Source organism: Heloderma suspectum, chromosome 2, assembly GCF_057233095.1.
Source record: "Heloderma suspectum isolate Gila_16-S chromosome 2, 16-S_ref, whole genome shotgun sequence".
In the NCBI taxonomy this organism is placed as follows: Eukaryota; Metazoa; Chordata; class Lepidosauria; order Squamata; family Helodermatidae; genus Heloderma; species Heloderma suspectum.
This window is the reverse complement of record NC_139459.1, coordinates 219,414,974-219,435,876: the sequence shown is the minus strand read 5'-3', so window position 1 is coordinate 219,435,876 and position 20,903 is coordinate 219,414,974. Positions and strand designations below refer to the sequence as shown.

The 20,903-nt window shown below is 43.9% G+C and overlaps 2 protein-coding genes across 2 annotated transcripts in view; both read right to left on the bottom strand.

The window, feature by feature from the left end:
• LOC146354052 (E3 ubiquitin-protein ligase TRIM47-like) overlaps nt 1-11,020 on the bottom strand; it is a 35,089-nt gene extending 24,069 nt beyond the window's left edge. Inside the window, exons 1-2 of the mRNA XM_084838039.1 lie at nt 10,946-11,020; nt 1,924-2,596 (exon numbers count right to left, since the gene is read on the bottom strand). Coding sequence (XP_084694165.1) covers nt 1,924-2,508 — 585 coding nt within the window. The 5' untranslated portion in view covers nt 2,509-2,596; nt 10,946-11,020. The remainder of the gene's footprint in view (nt 1-1,923; nt 2,597-10,945) is intronic.
• KCTD2 (potassium channel tetramerization domain containing 2) lies at nt 5,633-20,283 on the bottom strand. Its single transcript, XM_084838047.1, has 6 exons — nt 19,844-20,283; nt 15,787-15,895; nt 14,741-14,832; nt 13,212-13,307; nt 10,946-11,071; nt 5,633-9,318 (listed from the first exon to the last, which is right to left on the bottom strand). The coding sequence occupies exons 1-6, from the start codon at nt 20,147-20,149 to the stop codon at nt 9,289-9,291; spliced, it is 759 nt and encodes a 252-aa protein (XP_084694173.1). The 5' UTR covers nt 20,150-20,283; the 3' UTR covers nt 5,633-9,288.
• Between the last annotated feature and the right edge of the window lie 620 nt (nt 20,284-20,903).

The window sequence follows — 20,903 nt, the reverse complement described above, 5'->3', positions numbered from 1 at the left end:
TCGAAGAATTGTGTCACCTCTGCCTTGTGCTCAGTCTTCTGGGCAAGTGGCTTGTCCTTTGTGACTAGCCACACCATCCGTGGCAGTCTTTTTGTGGTGGTGCCCAGGACCGTTTCTCAAATTGCCAGATGTGCCCACGGGCCCCAAAGGGTTGCCTACCCCGGCTTAACTTATTACCTTGACACTTTGTCATTGGGGCTGAGACACTTCATCAGCTGGGGCTCCCTCTTGCGGTTGTAGAGCTGGCTCACTCACAAGCCTGACTTGCTTTTGTAGCCTTGGTTAGCTTCCCCCAAGTGTTGCTGTAGCCAATTAAACTAGGAGGGCCTTAAAAAAACAAGCAAGGGTGTGTGTGTGTCTGACTGCAAATGAAAGTTCACTGCAGGCCTCCTCCTTGTCCCTGATAGTCAGGAACTTTTCAAGCCTGCCAGGCATCGGTTATTCTTTTAGTGCAGCTCTATCGCAGCACCTCTGCACAAAAACGCCAAATGTACAGTAGATTATATTGCTTATTCTGGGTCAAGAAAAGGGTGATCAGATCTCAGCTTTCTCAGGCAACGTTGTGCTGTTCCCCAGCTATTTTTAAAATTAGGAAGAGATGCCATTAAAAGAAATGTACCCTTCTAGAACAACTTCCCTTTTTCATTTTTGAATTTTTGATTCAAATTTTCTCTTTGCTCTAGAATCACAAAGTGACTAAGAGAAAAAGGATACATAAAAAGCACATAAGCCATCCATAACAGTGGGATCAGATCCAGCATATTAAAAACAAATGCATAAACATATTTCTCAGGATTCCTCCAGTTCAAAAGCCATTGCTTCTTTTCTTGCCTTTAAACATCAGTGGAATATTTCTCAGGATTCCTCCAGTTCAAAAGCCATTGCTTCTTTTCTTGCCTTTAAACATCAGTGGAATACAGCTATTGCCCATCTTCTTTATAACCATTTCATCAAAGACTGGCACTTATATGAAAGTAATTTCTATACAGCAGGTCAAATAAATTCTCCCTCAGAAATATGAGAGCCTGGGCTTTTTCTAGACAAGGTATTAAACTGCCTTATTCATAGTTGTTTACAGGTTCTTTAGACAACATCATGACCCTCCAGTTTCCCCTTCTGTGTGTAAAGAGAACTTTGGCGAGGTTTTTTTAGAGCTTTTTTCACTTGTTGTGCATTTTGCTATTTCACTATACCACAGTACCACCTAGAGGTTACGTAGCAGAAAAGGAGGATCTCTGTGTAATTTTGTCCCGAAATGAAACGAAAGTAGATACAGACGATTAACATCCAATGAACACCCTCCTATAGAAAAGCTCTCTGTCATAACTGTTTATGACTTTGGGACTTCTAGGGGGGGAAAGAGTTCTGAGTGGGATTTTCCTATTCCAAACTCCCATCCCAAGCATCACTCCCCTGATGTTTTGCCTCAGAGATCTATTTGCATAAATCATTCATGATTTTAAGGTTAAAAAGTATGCACTGTGAAATATAGCACATCAGTGTGGAATACATTTTGGAGGCAAATGTGATATACCCAGAAACTCTAAGGCACAGTCCACAAACCGTAGGATGAATCCCTGTGTATGAATGTATCTTCTGGGATAAAGAACAAGGAATGGCATGTTGACCCTGCTGCTCAGAAGAGCAGAAATTGTGAGAAAGGGAAACAAAAGAAACAAGGTATAAATTAAGTTCTGCTACTGGAAGCCATGTGGGCCCTATGAGGTAGGATGCTTGCCCTCTCCTCCTCCCAGTTGCCAATGCAGAGGTGTAAGAAGAGAGTGGCACCTGTGATGGGGCAATTTTAGGGGGCAATGGTTAAGGGACTGGCCTGGCACCCTTGTATCCTCCCCATTGTTTCCCTCCAGGCAAATTAGTTGCTGATCTTACAGGGTATACGGATAAAGCAGGCACAATACTCACTTCTTTCTTGCCTCTGTCCTCTTTTAGAGAGACTGCTTCATGGTTCTTGTGCTCCTCCCGGACGCAAATTTGGCAAATGAACTTGCCTTCCATTTTGCAGAATAGCTCCAGCAGCCTTCGATGTTTCAGGCACATATTGGCCTTCAGGTCACTTAGAGGCTCGATTAGCTGGTGGTTCTTGAAGGTCTTGTCTTCATAGTGGGACCGGATATGGTTGTCACACAAGGCAGCCATGCACTGCAGGCAAGACTTTACAGCCTTTAACTTCCTGGGGGAGCAAAAGTCGCATGGGACATCTCTCGAACCCACTAGCTTCTGGGACTCCTGTGCCTCCTCTCGTGCAAATCTCAGGGCAATTTCTCCCAGAGTTATGTTTTTGCGGAGTTGGGGTCTCGAACTGAAGGGCTCACGGCACTGAGGGCAGTAGGGGCATTCCCCAATCATGGCTTGGTGGTCCCAGTAATCCTGTAAACAATCCATGCAGAAGTTGTGCCCGCAGGCGGTGGTGACAGGGTCTCTGAACACCTCAAGGCATATCGGACACACAATATTGTCCTCGAGGAAAAGAAAGCCAGCCTTCTTCATCGTAACAGGGAACTTTTTTTTGGCTTGGACTCAGCCAATATGGGTAGGCTTGCAAAGCTCGGGGAAATGTTAAAAGTAGGGCTGTTGCCTATTAAAAAAAATGTAGTTGATGAATCATGAGTTTTGATTAAGAATGCATACGTTTGCATGTGATAAACAATTATTTGGGAGAGAAAATAAAGCTATAGTTTTCCTGCAACCTGGTGACCTCCAGACGCATAACCTCCCACCATTGCCAGTGGCCATGCTGGCTAGGAATGATGGGAGTTGCAGTCCAACACATCGGGAGGGCACCAGGTTGGGGACGGCTGTTTCAGATGATATCTATGTTGTAGCAGGAACCGTAACAGAAAAAGCAGCCCTTCTAGTGAGAGAGACATGGAGCAATGGAAGGGATGTTGTCTGCCCCTTGCAGTTAGTGTACATAGTTATATTAAAAATAAATAAAACGTTTAAATGTGTTGCCAGTTTAAGTGGGAGGAGGCAGGTTTTTAGTCAATTAAACATTTTTAATCAATTAATACAACCAATAGACTGTTGCAATGCCACAGTTAGAAGACACAGGTTGAATGATCACCCAGTATTAAAGAGCAGACACTGTAGAGAATAGAATCAACACAGTCTGCAGCATTGTTATAGATATATGTGGATGTTAAAGCCACAAGACACTGCTCAATATACCCTGGACTGGATGTATTACAAAAAAGAACTTGGTTTGCGAAATTCACAATCCTACTCAGAAGTAAGCCCCATTGTGGCCAATGGAGCTCACTCCCAGATCATTGTGTATAGGGGCTGCAGCCTCAAAATCTTTTGACAAGGACAAAGGTGAGAGAGAGCAGGGAGGCAGCAGCACTGGCAACAGCAGGTGGACCAACGAGGGCTTTTGACCACTGGATTAAGGATCTGTTCAGCTGAATCAAACTCTGGCAAACCCTTTCCACATATACACCCTTGCAACTTTTCAAGCTGTTCCCTTAAAAAAAGTGGCTGGGACCCTACTTTTAAAAAAGCAAGCTTCCCTGAGGTACTGCCTGTGCTAGACCATGGGGTAAGCTTGCAGCCACAGATAGGTTGCCTATGCACAGCTCCAACAGCTATCTACTTTGGTGTTCTGCATAACACTAGCCATGAATTATGTATTTACCTATGGGCATCCTCAGTTGATTAGGATATTATTCCCACCTACAAAGTCATGGTAGGTTTTTCTAAACACCATACCTTTTCTCTGTGTGAACCCTGCTGTGGTCCACCTATGGGTCATTCTACAAACAATTATTTGTACTTCGCTGAGTACATATGCTCTTCCACTGAGCTATGCCCCTCCCTGAGGTATACTATGTTCTATGGCTGAAAAGGCTTACCTTGAGATTCTGTAGGCATTTCTGACCTGGCCACGCCTCCTCATTGGAAGGAGACAAGCTCAGAGCAGTTACTCATGCAGAGATGCAATGGGCAGCCTCCTTTGCAGATGGACAGTCCGTTGCACCTCTGCATCATTCAGTCACACCTGATGCAAAGACATCTGCTTCTCAGATGCCAATTAAGAAGAGGACAAAGCTGGCACAATGAATAATGCGGACTCACAGCAGGCAGCCTCCTTTGTGCATGGTACTTTTGGCTCACAGCAGCCTTTACTTTTTCCATATATTTATTTCTCACAGCACACTTGTTTTGGAATTACTGCTATACCACATATGACAAGAGATAAGAACATATGGGATAGCTGGTAAAGATGATTTGGAAAGAGAATGTACTTACTCTGTATAGGGGACATGACTAGATTATGTATGTTCCTTCAGTTCCTGCACTTCGTGATCTTACAATTCTACAGATGACTTTATTTTGATCAGTGCTACAAATTCCACACACTCACCTGTTCAGCCGAGTAACACTATCATCTGCCCCCCAGCTCCAGTGACCAGAGGTTTTCAAGTTGTGTTCCTCTTGGCCCAAAACAACAGCTCATATTCAGTTCCTGCTACTTTACAGCCTTTTATGGGGTTTGGATTTGCTAGCTGACATCACAGTTCAGACTGCAAAGGAGGGGGGAGTTAAGCACTCTGGTTATGATGTCATTACTAGGCACATCCAAGTAAAACTATTAAAAGATCCACTCTGCAGCATTCTTGCAAGAGGAGGTATGCTATAGGCATCTCAGAGAAGTGACACGGGGCCTGTTTCCACAAGTCATTTACTTCGAGCTGGCTGTGTGCTGAGGTCGTTAGGGATACGTGACATTGTGGCCATCCAGCAGCCACCCTGGAGCTTATCACAGAAAAACTGGATTTTCTGAGACTGCTTTAAGTCTGATTCTTTTCTCTCCCCTGTATAGTTGCTGTGTGCCCCAACCCTCGCATTGGCCTCGAGTCTGCTAGCCCTGCCCAGGGGTGTGCCTTTCACCGTGACCCTGGTCAAGGGGTGTTTCTCATCCCTGCACAAACCAATTAGTGTCTACTCAGAAGTAACTCCCATTGTGCTCAATGAGGCTTGCTCCTGAAATGCAGGTGCATCTGAACCTGCAGGGGAAAGGAGAAAGGGGGGGAGAGGTGGGAAGCCTCTTATTGGTTGAGCAGCCCCTGCCAGTCTGACGTTCACTTCAACCCCCACCAGGAAGTATGTTATGTGAAGCGATTTTTACTGCTGCAGAGAACCTGCTCATGGAGCCCTGCATGGACCAAAGTGCAGCAAAGCGGATTCCTTTTAAAAAAATCTGGTACTCCTCCATTAGCTTTTCTTTCCAGTGTCGTGGAAACATGGCCCAGCTTGTTTATCTAAGATGTGGTAGCTTTACTTGTGACAATACATCAGCGTCTGTGCTCTTAGTTTTCAACCTGTGTCAGGTGAGTAGATAGTGTGAGGAGACATGTTCTGCCTCCTCCTTGCTGTTGTTTATCTATTCCATTATAGCAAGTTGCTTTGGGTCTGTGTGCAAATTTTGGTAAAACTTAAGAGGTTGTAAGCTTTCACAAACAGAACTTTGATATCAGAAGCTATTGCTTTCCTTGACATCAACTGAGGAAAGATATTAAATACCAAGGAAAAAGCATGTTGCCCAGAAAACTGATGTGAAAGCCACACCAATCCTTCTTTAGTATAAGCAAAGCAGCAGGGAACAAGAAAAAAAGTTCAGACACTCAATCATGTCAGAATCTTTATTGAAAAAAAATCACAGCATCTCCATTATTATTCAAACACATTTAATAAACAAAGAGAAACAGTAGCAAAGGGCACTGACATGTGACAAACTGTACAAAACCTCTAGGTTTGCAGACAAAACCTGAGGGTGAGGAGCCCACGGACCAGCTGTGGAGGTCCGAGGAGCCACCCCCACCGCTTTGTGGGTAGCCCCCTCCCCTCGGACCACTCAGTCACCCCTGAGAAAAATTGATTAAAAATGTGCAGAAACAAAGACACTTTTAAGAGAAGGTTAGCTCCAACCTTGCTGTAACGGAACAATTGGCCACTGGGAAACTGGGCCTGCTACTGGTCCCCAGGGGCTAGCTAATGGTTTAAAGAAAACCTCAAGAGATGCAAGTCTTTCAGATGAAGACTCATCCTACCATTTGCTACTCTTTCCATTTACTGCCTTCTGTAGGGGAAATAGGATTTTAATTTATTTTCCAGCTTTAGCTTCGGAGATAATGTTTTGACCGAGTAAAGGCAAATGGAAGGAAAAGCCCTGTTGCTATAGAGGCAGAGATACAACTGGTGCAGGACACGGAAGCCAATTCTTGAGATTGAAGGTGACCTGTCATGGGAGGGAAAGAATATCACAAGTGAATGAGCTAGAATGGTGTCTCACCATAGCTGGATTTCAAGCCCTTATACTAGGAAAGCCAACAGCTTTTCTAATCCCTAATACTGTTTCAATCTCCAACTAAACAGAGCTCACCGCTCCAGGGAGGGTCTCACAACCTTAATTACTTTAGTTGAGAATACTTAACAAGGGAAGGGAAGGAGAAGGCAGCTGTGTTCCAGTGAAGAACTAAATCCACTGAAAACCTCTCACTAGTTGTCAGCTGCAAGTGGAGTATATACGATAGGACTGCCCCAGTTGTTAGGCAGAAACACTAATTCTCAGTTTAGCTCCAACTTTGCTGTAACAGAACAGCCTGCAACCCTGCCAGTTACAGCTCATCTCACAATCTGATTTTCCTCAAGACAAAAATGGAGCTGGTCCCAATGGCACAATATGGGCAACAGAACAAGAGCCGTTTTAATCCAGTCTATTATCCTGATGTCAGGCACTCCTCTAACGGGGCTTCCCCATGCATGGTGTTTCTGGTGACCATAAAATAAAGCAATGAGGTATTTGTTTTGGTTAACTAAAGCTACACAGTAAGGTCTCCTTCCAAACAAACCTAACACTGCTACGTGCCCAGCGAGGTGGGGAATGAGTTGGGTTAGGCCACGTTGGAAATGGCAGCTATTCTTGGCATCAGCCTGTTTTTCTTTCAACTAGTTCATACCTCCACAACCCACTCTTCTCCTCCTCCTCCCTGAGAAGGAGAGATTGTGAGGGTATATGTGAATGCTATACATCTGTGGTTCTTATACTTCCTCAAAGCACACACACATCTGGTTATTTCTCAGTTGTGGACATACACTGACAACGGCTGAAGGTACAAGATACTCAAGAGATTTATGTACACATCACAGTGTTAGTTAAATCCAGCCAACACGTACAGTCTAATCGTGCCAATACCAACACATTATAAAAAGGAAAGGTGGAATACGACGGGAAGGTTGGTTTAATTCAACACAGTATGGAGCCAGTTGAGTTTCAACAGCCAGTAACTGACCTCAAGACCTTTGGTACAGTCTGCTGTTTCAAAGACTGAACTAGTACACGTTATTTACACTCTAGCCCACCAAAACTTTACTGGAGGTATACTGGCAAAACTGGTGGGGAAGCTCAGTGATATATGCACAGAAACACTGAAGGGTAATGGAGAATGTGGAGTGGGGGCAGATTTGGTGCCAAACTTCATTTACACTCCTTTGCTTTATCCATGATGAGGTCTTCCATGGCCTCAGTAATACTTCACTCACCGTCCTCTCCCACCAACTGTCCTCACCCCTTAGGCTGACAAGGAAGAAATGGAATGGGAAGCCTCATCACCCCACATAATAAAACATGAAAAATACACAAGAGTACATTTTCCTTGATGGGAAATCCCAAGCACACCAAGTGAAATATAAGGAATCCTCCTCTGATCACAGGGTAATATGGGAGCTTTGATTATTGCCTAGGGGGACCAAATCATTTCAGTTTCTCTGAAACTTCAGTTTGCATGTTTGGGGCTAAACTCAAAGGCCCAGAAGCCAAAGATGACTAACAAGGAACGAAGCCAGGATGTGGAGGGGAGGCGCATCATGCAGCAAACACTTATGGGATTCCATTTACCAACAACTAGGAGGGGACATTCCACTGATTAGGGATGGCACAAATTCACTGACAAGATCAGCGAGTCCCATTTGGCTAAGATTAGAATTCAAGAGAGGCACAATATTTTCACGTCCATTCAAGGCATTCCAAAGGGAAAAAAATACAGGATTACACACCACTTCGGACAAGAAACATCACAACAGTTTGGCAACTTTCATCACCACCCCTCCCCTCCCCACCCCCCTCCCCAATCTGTGCAGTGCCCCTTAGTTATTTTGGGTAAGATGAGACAAGGGGGGTGGGAGATTGCAAGCGCAGAATAACCATGTGTAAATAAGGGACCCTCTGTCCCCGAATGTATTGGATAAGAGTTGTTAAATCCTACCAAAGTAACTAGGGTACAAAAGAAAACCTGCTTTAATGCAGGACTGCAAGAGAACACGGGGATAATTCATGCTGTTGAAGACAAGAGAAGGCAAAGCTGAACTTGGCAGGAACAAATCCTCCAGATCAAAGAGCAACTTTAATAAGCCGAGAGCCTATATTCCAGGCTCTGGCAGGAGAAATGGGACATATGCCCGATCACCACCCTCCACTGACACTGAGAGAATAAGAGACAGTACAACTGAATCTGAAACTTGGGAAAAAATCAAACATTTTAAAAGATGTGTGAAGGGTGATAACCAAACCACACTGTGAGAGATACCTAGAGCATATATCTTTAGTGTTATCAGAAGAAAACCCTTCAGCCAAGGCCCCATGGTACACATAAATTCCCCCCAGACACACACAAAAAGCTCTGAAGCTTTCAATCTAACAGGTACCTGAGCCAGTAACAAATCCAAAACAAGACTGAGAAAGGGTTTTGGGGGGGGATGTTCTTGACTCAGACACTCTCTTCCAAATCCATGTTCGTCAGATCTGGATGAGCCTAACTGGGACAAATTTCCTAACTTAAGCATAACAAATAGCACTGTAGAACCAAATTTCACTGTCATTACTCCAGACCAGTGATGCCTGGGATAATTTAAAGAGCCCATGAATCTGGGTAGCCCTCACAAAAAGCTCCAAAGAGAGCGCCCCCCCCCCACCGCAAATAAAATAAAATAAATCACAACAGTGCCAAGGCAGAAAGAAATAGAATTAGTGGGGCAAAGGGACTATCCAGCTGGAAGATTCTCTTCTTTGCTCTTCGCTTTCTGAGACGGAGTGGGATGAGCCTTTGTTTTCTACCAGGATTAATTCTCCACTGGCAGGACAGGCTCAGCTTTGCTTTGTGTTAGTTTGATTACTGTACAGAAGCAAGGTTGGACTGCAGGAGAAATGCTCTGCCCAGCTAGATTGCCCTTTTGACAACTCTGGGAGTTTTAAAGTATTAGATGCTTAAATTACATCCGTGATCCTCGCTCCTGAAGAATCTGGGAAAAGAAAAGCAGCAGAACAACAACACTTAGCTAGGATTTAGTTTAGCAGCACCACATGCAGCAGAGAAAAAAGGAACCGGAAGGAAATTTCTGAACCTCAGTTGTTCCCTGGTAATTAGCAGCTGGCTTCTTAGGCACAGCATTATAGGGAAAAGTTATTAACCATGGGAACCCGACCAAATTAACTACTGTTCAACACCCCCCAGCCCCATGTAGGTTATTACTGCTTAATCAAATCAGTTATTTAGCATGGGAAAAATGGGCTATGTTAAAATATTTGATGTTTGCAAGGCACATTTCTGGTGCACTTCAGCAGCTGGATCTGTCAAGGTTATAGCTCATCTTGGTGAACACCTTTGACTCTGATGCACCTTGGCCCTTCCTCCTCTCTACTTGCGATAAGCTTTAACTGGATTTGTAAATTTCTGTTTCATGGGTGAATCTGTTGGGAATGGTTTATATGAAAAAGGTTGCATTACATAACCCCTTAAGTTGCAGTGCATGGCTTGTGCACGTTTGTGTATGCAATCACGTGTACAATCTTTATCCATAATTTCTCTCATGTTCACTCCCGCTTCTCAGATTCAAGCACTGGTATAAGATTTAGAGACTACAGCATAAATATCTTCACAAACGTTAATAAAGTCACTGCCAACAACTCTATGCAAGAAATATTGGGGCTGTTCAGACGACATGCTAACCCACACTCAGTGGTTGAGTGTGGGTTGTTGAACTAGGGGCTGGTCGTTGAACCATGGGTTAGTGTGTAGTCTGAAAATCTGCAGGGTGGCTTATTAACCATGCAGTATGGCTTATTTTCTCGAACAAGCCACCTTGGGATCCCATGGTTTGTGGTTGGGTTGTTCAGGGTGGTTAACAAGCCACACTGCATGATCAGCAAGCCACCCTAGAGATGTTCAGACAACATGCTAATTCACAGTTCAATAAACAACCCATGGTTCAACAACAACACACACTCAACGCTGAGTGTGGGCTAGCATATTGTTTGAATGGCCCCATTACATCCACGTTACAGAAGGGAGATATGTTTTGTGTCAAAATTCACAATGGTATTAATACCAGAGAGCAGATCATCCACCCTGAATCACACGCTGAACACACACTTACCTGGGAGTAAGACTAGCTGAACTCAATAGGATTAACTCTGAATAGACAGGCACAGGATTGCACTGTAAGCATTAAAAACCCTCTAAGACTCTCTCAGAAATGTTACAGAAAATGGATGTGGGGAGAGAAACCCTTTCTGCAAATGGCCATAGGCATAGAGGAACATATTAAGAGCTCAGGACAGCATTTTTTCTCTAAATATTTTGGGGAAAAAACTGGCTGATGCACTAAGAAATATTAGCTGCCACCATCCTGGATTTTTGTCTTTCTCTTATTTCAGTGGACTGTTCTCATGCTTCCACAATTTCTGATTGTAGGACACTGCAGTTAATGGCCACTACAATAACCGTCAAAATGCTGACTATCAGGAACTGCACACTTCACTACATCAAAGCAATCTGCCTTTTGTTTTTATTCTATTTATTTATTCTATTCTTTATACAGAAAATGTAATGTGATCCTCAAGGAATCTAATCACAAATAGGTTTCTCACCTTTGCTTTCTCACTAGGCTCTATGACAATGCCATTGGTAGAGTTATTGAGCTCTCTGGATACAACACAGAGAAATTCTGCTTGGTCTTCATTTCCATAGTTATACGAAGATCCAATACTGATTAGCTAAAAAAAAAGGAAAATAGTCCAAAGGTTAAAAGCAGCAACATTTGAGGAAAATTCTATGTCATCTAGCCCTCTATCTGGTCAACAATACCAGTCAGTTATAGACCTGCAGGGGGAAGCCTCAAAGAGTGCAAGGCCATGACAAAGCACTCTGTGCTTCTTTACATTCCTTATTAGCTGTTAGATTAGCTTCAAGCAGTGGTGATGAACCTCTTTCAGCCCAAGGGCCGAAGTAAATTTTGGAGAAGCTCTCAGGGACTGTATTTCAGTGGTGGGTAGGGCCAATGTAAAAAGAGGTGGGGCCAAAACACTGACATTTTTTGAATAAAGCTCATAGTTTCAGTAATTAAGCAGGAGGAGACGTATTTCAACCTTTTAGAATGGGGGGGGGAGGAAAAGCCAGAAGACCACCCAATAGTCAGGGAAAGGGGGTGGAACCAGCAGAAGGGGGCATGGCCATCTGGGGGGCCCTGGAGGGCTGGATTCGGACCCCAGGCCTGAGGTTCAAAACCCCTGGCTTAAAGGCACATCCATGTTTTAGTCTAAATCCTAAAAAATACTGTGATGCACTGAAAGCTAACAAGTAATGTGACTTTTTCCTGCTTTTGTACAAGCAAATGGATCTTCTGTATAGTATAACCCTTCTTCCTCCCATTCTTACTTAAAACACTACCAATGCTATTTAAAATATGAGCAGCATTTAAAATTATAAAATGTGTGACTACAAGCTCCACATACATCTGGGTAAACACCAAACAAAGCAATGAAGGATTTAGGATTATAGTGTACTAAGAGGGATACACAGCTGCTTGTGTGTGTCAGTATATAACTCCAGAGTTTTTTAAAAAACGAAATATATAAATGGAAGAGGAAGAGTAAAAAAAGAAATGTAAGGCAGTTCTACAGAAGCTAACATCATTGAGTAACAGGATTCTGATGAGTTTATAAATATATGCAGTCAAAGAGTGGCAACAGGACACGAGTTGGTATTAAAAGAAAAAAAGCCACCTAGACAAGGAGATGCAAGATAGTACAGTATGATAAAACATATTTGAATGCTCAGAGAGCAACAGTGTTATATCAGACTGAAAAAAAAAGGTGTGGGAACTTTGAAGTTGTACTGAGCACAACTCCCTAAGATTTAAGGATGAATGCTTCAGCCTTATTTAATAGGAATGAAATGAGACTTTTATCGTGTTCTCCCATGAACTGTAAGTAGATGGATGAGTAACTCTGAAGGCATGAACTGAATGTGCTCAGTGGTTCTAATTTCTGCCATCCAGTGCAGCATGCTGACTCAGCTTGCATTGGTCCTTGCCTGGACACAGAAGAACAGGGACTAGCGCTGGATGTTCAGCCTTATGGCTGGCTGAGTTCAGCATGGGGTATTTTGGGGTGAGGAGAAGAATAGTTAGCTGCCTTTCTCAGGACTCCTTTCAGACTTGGTCAAACCTTATTCTGCCCCAAATTAGGGGTATGGGAAGCTTTCATCTGGAAGCACCCCAAAGATGCATTTTCTGGGGTGAAAGACTTGAGGTTCTACAGAGCCCCCTAAAGATCGCTGTAATAAAATATTCTAATCTGAAAAATTCAAAAATTTTAGTTCATTAAGAGGAAATGGAACCTACTGAGCAGACTGCACAAACTAGGTATCAATCCAAAACCAATAATCTGAAGATTAGGAGCATTAGCCAAAGTGGATTCTGCAACAGTCTTCCACAATGAAGTACTGATCCCAACAAGCTGTGTACTTGCTACTGAATTTAAGATCGCCATTAATCGGCATTACCCTACCTCCCATCTGATGGGGGAGAGGGAGGAAGAGAAAAAAAACGGGTGAAGAACTTGGATTCAGGTTTCCTCAGACGATGATCAGCAATATCTGTTACAGGCAAGGAAATCAGACTTCTCCCCAGGCATCAGCAGACTAGGCACAGTTTATGTTCCATCAGAAGCCCTATACTCTCTAGATTCTGAAAAGGCTGCAAGGAAAATACACACATACATTTACCATTCTCTAAGCTATGATACGCCCCCTTTCTGTCAATTGCAAATACTTAGAGGGGCAGATAAGTCATGATATAACTCTGTGAATTGGGCCCTTCTTCTAGATATGGAAGTATTCATTGGCACTGGATACCTGTTCAAATTTCCATCCATCAGACATAGTGGACACCATCTGGGTGAGCTCTTCCTCTTGGCACTGCAGGACTCTGTATACATGCTTGACAGGTCCCTGGAACACAAGGTGAAAACCAACCAACAAAGTAGAAATCAGAGGCTTTGTGGCTTTGCTAGGCAGTGACAGCTTGTTGAAGAAGTAAATGCACCTTTGGCTTAGCCTCAAGAAAATTAATATAGAATCTCACAACACCTACTGACTCCTGAGAATATATACCTCTAAAAATGTTTTTAAAGGACATTTCTAGCCACCATGGTTGTGAAAAGTCCAAAATATGTGCCAGGTTTTTGTTGCAGACTTTTAGAAACCAGAAATAGCCTGGGGAAGTAGGTAGGTAGAATCTGAACGTTATGGAACAGAGATAGCATAGGCATATTGCATCAAACATGAATGTATGTTGGGACACGCTAAAGGTATCATGGCAACTGATGGCTAAAAAGGACTCAAATAAAAGTAATATTGTGCCACTGGGAAAGGTGGAGAGAAGATCCAGCCCACCCTTCTCTCCAGTATCTCCAACTCAGCCAGGGCCTCCAGTAGCAATAATATCAGCCAAAATCCTGCACTCAGCACATATCTCACTCTTTGTTGAACACAGGCACAACCCACAGGATGTGAAGGATATTCAGGTCCTGAGTTGATTTCAAACACACTTAAATTTTCCCAGGCTGAGTTGCAGGTTGCTACATGCATATTGCCCCCAATGATCAAGGAAAGTTTCAACTTTCCTTCCCTTTGAAAGAAAATAAAAGATTAATTAATTCCACCCCCGCCCCCCAAATGAGAAAATACAAAAAACTGACCCAGGTTTTCTGACTTGGCAACAAAATATGAGATTTTTAGACCCTATATGGTTATGAATGGCTACATTCCAAGCAGAATTCCCTAAACCCACTCATTTGCTTACCAGTTATGGCAGTCTCTCTCACCAATGGCAGGCACCCCTGCCCCACTGGCCCAACACAATGACTGCCTCCCTCAAATCCTCCATGAACTACAACTGAGTATGGGGAAGACAATGCAACTCATCTGCCACCAATGCAATGCAACTCATCTGCCACCAATGCAATGCAACTCATCTGCCAGAATTTATCTACAGTTAATGGAAAATTTGGGAGAGTGAAGGACTGCTTTCTCTGCCTTGCTGAGCGTTTGGCAGGAGCAGTGCCAAACTGCTGGCGCCTCCTGTAAAGGCCCAACATGACAGAGAGAACACCCCCCTCCTTTCCTCCATGGGGTTCTTGGGAGAAGGTGATTTCTCCCCATTTTTGTAGCACTACCAAGATACTGTTTGTGTCTTCTGCAAAAGCCCATAACAGTGGAAGAGAAAACACTCCTCCCTTCTCCCAAGTTCTCTGCACATGCCACAGAACATGGGGAAAGTGTAGGGGCTGGTGGTAACTACAAATAATGTTTGGCCAAATCAATATTTGTGGACTCCTGATTCTTACAAATTTCCCCCTCTATTTTCTTTTAACATGCATTACTTGAGAAGTTCTGCTTTCATTGTCCCGTATTCGTTCCTTTACCAACCGCACTAGAGATGCGATGTTGTAAAACTCAGCTTCTTCCAGCACACCTAGAAATGAGAATAAAAAACAGAGTTAAGAATTGTTGCTAGTCTTAAAAAGGGAAGTATGCTACAAACTATCCCCATGCTAATCCCAAAGTCTCCTGTGCAGAGAACCTTATGCTCTGATATTGCAGCATTTTCATAATATGGCAATATATACAAACATATATTTTAACCTAATAACTAATCGGCAAATCAACAGATATGTTATAGTACCAAAATCTAATTTTGCTAGGAGCAAAAAAAAGATTTTTAAAATGCTTCCACCAACATCTGGAAACACTTTTATCTCACGAATGCAGCATTGTGTATGCATACCTCTTCCCAAACAAGAAAACTAGAATAACCTGAGGATTCACAAAGAAATGCCCCCTCCATTTGAATCTCTTCACAAAAAGAAATGTGCAGACCACATTTGCAAAAAACAAACCCTACTAGAATATTCTTTAGTAGAATGCTTTTAGCTTTTATATTATATAATGCTTTTATATTTTTACAGTATTTATTTTTATTTATATAATTGTGCTGATTATGGTTTATACTGATTTTGGGTTTTTTCCCCTGTTACGTTAGTCGTGAGTTTCTGTATTGTGGATGTATGTGGCTTCAAGACTGCTTTCTGTGGTGGGAAGAGATGCATACACTTTAACAGTAGTAGTAGTAGTAGTAGTTGTAGTAGTAGTAATAATAATGAGATAGTAACCACAGGATAACGTGGTCAGAGATGTATGCTTCCATGAACAAAGTTGGATTTGTACCGTTCCTCCATGGGTCAGTTTAAAATAAACCACTTTCTCATGAAACAGAAACATGTAGACAATGAAATCTGTGGGCTTAAGCACATCAATCTGGGCTGGAGTGAGGCCAATATCCATTAAGGAACCCTCTAGTTTTCAAGGATATAGATTGATTTATATCTTTGCCAAAGTCAGGCAAAGTACTGCAATCTCCTTTTCTTACCTTCTTCTGCCAATTCCTTGTTTATTATGAGTTTTCCATGCCGGAGGTAGTTCAGGATTGGACCAAAATATGTGGGATCCCTATCAATGAGATATGCCCCCGTTTCATCCTGTTAGAGATACACCAGTGTCAGATTCTGATGCTAAAAAGGATATTTCAATGGAAGACATTTGGCTCTGGAAGCTAGTGTTACGAATATGGGAATTTCGTTCTCTGCAGAGAATCAACATTTTCCTCAGCAAAACATGTGGGTTCTTTTTAACTAGTTGAATCTATTCTGAATCATCCATAAAACACAGAAGTTAGGTTTAAACTGTTATGATTATAGTGCAGGGCATGGGTGTCTACTCAGGTTCCAAGCTCCTGCATCACATGATAGCAAAAACTCTTTGTTCCTGCCTTTACTATTAGACAACACCATGATGCAATAAAAAGGTAGTCACTGTCTACATAAACGCATCCCACCTAATTATTTATTTGAAATAAGCTGCTCTTACATCTATATCAGTGGCATTTTTCTAAAATTGGTGAGACTTCTGCTCCTGAATTTCCAGAACGTTTTGACAGCAATTATAAGCAGCAAGAAAAAAAGAAAGAATGGGCAAAAATGAATACACTCATCCTATTTTTTTTTGCTATTGAATCCCTAAGAAACCAAATTGTGAATCCTCTTATATTTGGAGCAAACATCAACCACAGACTACATCAGCACTTTCCAACAGTAGTAAAATACTTCTGCTGCACACAAACAGTGTAATCTAATCAATTCATTTGGCTACTGGTTGGAACATATTTTTAGAAAAATCACTAAGGGAGTAATCCTATGACTGCTAGTCAGCGGCTAGATGGCCATAGGATAGGTCGGTTCCCGGGAACTGACCTCCACTTCCTCCTGTGCTACCTCGTAGGCAGCGCAGAACAGCCCCGCACTCGGAAGAGGAGCGCAGAGTGGAAAAACAGGGCATTCCTGGGGCATGCCAGGGTGGGGAGGGTGGAAGTGCCATTCTGATGCTTCCTTTATGTTGTCCGGTGTGTGCCCCTGCTCTGACTTCCCGCTGCTAGACAGCCAAAATCGGCTATCTAGTCGTGAATGCTGGGCAGCTGAAGCATGGAGAGGATGATCCCCTCCGTGCTTCTCCTGCCCTGCATTGGATAGGAATAGGCGGTCGCCTCCGAATTTGGAGGCAGCTGCCTATCCCGATAGGATTGCACCCGCTGGGTGTAATCTTATGCATGTTTAGACAGTAAAATCCTACAACTTCCAGAATTCCACAGTCGTGCTGGCTGGGGAATGCTGGGAGTTGTAGGATTTTTTTTCTGTCTAAACATGTATAGGATTGCTCTGTAAGGGGACTTCTAGATGGAGGGCTCCTAGTACTACTAATTAAAAGACATTGCGCAGCTACCTTTTTTTTCTTAACCACGTTTTTTTGTGAGAAGAAAAGAAGACGGAAGAAGCAGTGAGAAAACATGGGAGGGCTACAAGTGGAAAATGATGTTTTAACTCCCCCCCTCCCCTCCAGTGAAATTCTGTGAATAAGGCAGGGCAATGATATGAGAAAAGTCTCATCTGGAAGCACCCAAAGGCTGCAATCCCATACATGCTTATCTGCGAATACGTCCCATTGACTTGGGGCTTAGTTCTGAGCAGACATGTATAGGATTGCACTGCACACAAACTGTAAATAAGGAACACGGCTTAGATATCTGTTTGTTTGTTTATTTATTTATTTATTTATTGCATTTATACCCCGCCTTTCTCCCTCTCGCAAGGAACTCACGGCGGCTTACATTATCCTCCTCCTCACCGTTGTATCCTCACAACAACAACCCTGTGAGGTAGGTTGGGCTGAGAGTCTGTGACTGGCCCAAAGTCACCCAGTGAGCTTCCATGGCCAAGTGGGGACTAGAACCCGGATCTCCCGGCTCCCAGTCCGTCACTCTCACCACTACACTACACTGGTTTATGACTAAGTTATGTGTTGATTTCTATCTAAGACAGTATATTTTAAGCACTTGATTTTTCAATTAAAATTCTACTGTAAAGTAGCATAATTATGTAAGGTCTTGTACAGGACACTCAAAATCCTCCACAGTATTTCAACATTATCAGCAATTATATGCTGAAAGCAACCACTCCAAACATACTTTAACTTGGCATACAGTTTTAAGCAATGAAGATGGGAGTTGGACAAGCTGCTCTGAAGTAAGGATATTGATTTTTTAAAAAGTTCTTCCTTATTTCAATAATGTGAAAATGGAAGCCATACTAAAGACAAAATTCAGCCTCACATCACCCCACTCCTAAGCAACAAGAGAGAGGAAGTGAAGCTGTGCTTGTGATGAAAAATAATTGCAGATAATTGCATATATTTTGTCAGCATCATGGTTGCAATTACAAACTGGAAATGATGCTTGCTCTCATTGAAGATTTGGAAGAGAGTGGACTGGGTAACTTGACTCAGAAGGAAAGAAAATACTGACTCTACATATATAAAATATTTGTTGTTGTTTATTCATTCAGTCGCTTCTGACCCTTCGTGACTTCATGGACCAGCCCACGCCAGAGCTTCCTGTCAGCCGTCGCCACCCCCAGCTCCCCCAAGGTCGAGTCCGTCACCTCCATATAAAATATAACAAGGGGCAAAAGAATGGGGCAACAATTGTCAGAATCCAAATCCCCAGAGATATTAAAACACTGTGTGTGGAAAATGATGCTGTTTTTGAAGAGAAAGTATACATATGAGTACAGCCCTAACAGCATAATCCTATGCATGTTTATTAAAAGTCCAACTGTACACAATAGTCCTCACAACCAGTTAAGTGTGTGTTGGATTGCAACTTAAAGGTGATCCCTCCAAATATAAAGGCTTCTTACCCCATACATCTTACAATGGTCACCAAATAGTAAAGGGGTGGGTAACTCCAGATGTTTTGGCCTACAAGTTAAATCAGGCCTAGTCTGCATAGCCAATGGTGAGGGATGATGGGAGCTGTGGGCCAAAACACCTGGAGGGTCACAAGTGGTCCATCACTGAAACTGTACAGTCAATGTCTGTTTAATGAAAGTACTACTTATGGTAAGTATGGAGTTGAGCTGAGACCACTAGTTTACAACACATCCACACCTTTGATGTGGTAAAACTCACCTCACCAGTTGACAAGGTATAAACATCCATGCACAACAGACCTACCAAGTAGTTAAACATACCCTATAGTAAGTTTCCACTTGGTAACAGTCATCTGTGTTCACCCTTTGCCTGAGCACAATGAATTTCTGTAATATGTATTTTGGAGTGCTTCGTGGCAAGGGTGGGGACTGCAATTTTTAAAGGAAAATATTATACACCCTACTTTTGCACAGAGGCAGGCAGAGGGTAGATTGGGATTTACTGGTAGATCTCCAGATGAGTTGCAGTAGATTAGCCAGGGCTTTCAACTCCCAATGGCAAACAAAGACAAAGTATTTTCCCTTCCTAAATTAGGCTGCTGAAATCAAGAAAATTTGGGGTTGGGGACAGCCAGCATGAGTGGATTTCTGTGTGAAAGCATGAATGCATAAGCTCCAGGTCAGGTACTGAATACAAATTCCTGAACTGAGCGCAACCTCAGAGGCACTTTGTTCTGGAATGTAATTTTACGTTGGCCTTCTTGAGCCGCTATATTTTACCTGGCTCCAGGTAGTGGATCTTGTGGTTCTAGTGAAACACAAAATGAATCCCGTAAGCCTAAAGTCCGCCCACCCCTGCTCTAAATGCACACTACCAGGTTTTATTGGAGCATGTCTCTCGTGAGTGGCATTTCCCCCGCCCCCACTTTTTTTTTTTTTTTTTTGCGGAGTCCAGGCTCCAACCAAGGATATGGGGAGCCAGGAGCTCTGCAAGGCCCGAACGCATGTAAGCAAGCCTATTCCACCAGGAACAGCGAGGCTTCTCGCTATGAGTGATCGCAGTAGGAAGGAGACAAGGGGGAAGGCTTGAGGGGTGGGCAAATGCATTGTCCTGGGAGACGTCATAAGAAAGAAGGCGCGGGGCAGTTAAAGGCTGTCGCCGCTCACCTTGTCCGAGCCCAGTTCAGGCCCCTCCTGGCAGCAGAGGCGACAGAGGAAGGACTTGGGCTCGCGGCAGAGCGTCTGGCGGGTGCTCACGAAGTAGGTGCCGCCCACGTTGAGCCGGACCCATTTGGAGCCCCCACCGCTACTGCCGCCGCCGCCCGGCATGGCTCTGTCGGGCGCTGGGGGATCTGGGCTGCGCGCCGGGCAGGCAGGGGCCGCGGCTGGACGAGGGCTGGGCGGCCCCGCGAGCGGTAGCGGGCTGGGAGTGCGGCCCCGCGGCGGCCCCTCCCCTGCCGCCAACTCCGCCATTCTCGTCTGCGGCTTCTTCTCTGGGCGTAGGGCTCTCAGCCTGTCGGCCAGCGGCCGCTCCAGCTCAACGGCCGGGACGGAGCAACTGCAGCTGGACTCGACGGGGCTCCGCGGCCATCGCCCCAGTCCCTGCTGACAGGGAGAGCCGGACTTCCGGGATGAACAGCCACTTCCGGGTCACCAACCGCTCTCCGAGCACGACGTTTTCTTCCGGGCGCAAGACGTCTCCCGCCTTGCTCTGCTCCATGTGCGCGTTTACAGTAATAATGGTGGGGGAAGCCAGCCGGAGTGGATAATAAGTTTTTAAAAAGTAAACGACTGAATTAGAACGAGGATATACTTTAGAGCACAATTAGAAATGAAATTCGGAGAAGCCCCCGATAGAAACCGGAAAGAAACGGATAAATGCACACACCGTTTCCCTTCGGAACGATGTGTACCGTAGACACAAAAAAGTGAGAGAGCGGCACTTTCTTTGGCTGCAGGCGGCACTTCCTGGTTACTGTTGACGCTATTTCCCCCCCACCCCCGGGAGCTGGGTAAAAGTAACAGCGCATTATCATGGAGAACTCCAGGCCCGTGTCGAAGCCCTGATGCGTCTTTGTGTGTCCTTCCCCCCCCAACCCAGTCAGAAGCAAGTCCTTGTCGTCTTGTCTTTTGGGTGTGAAAAAATCGAATTTCTGTGTGTGTTCTAACTGCCTTGCCCATGTTTCCCGTCCTGGGAAGGAGAAAACTGTCCGAAATTATTTCCCCC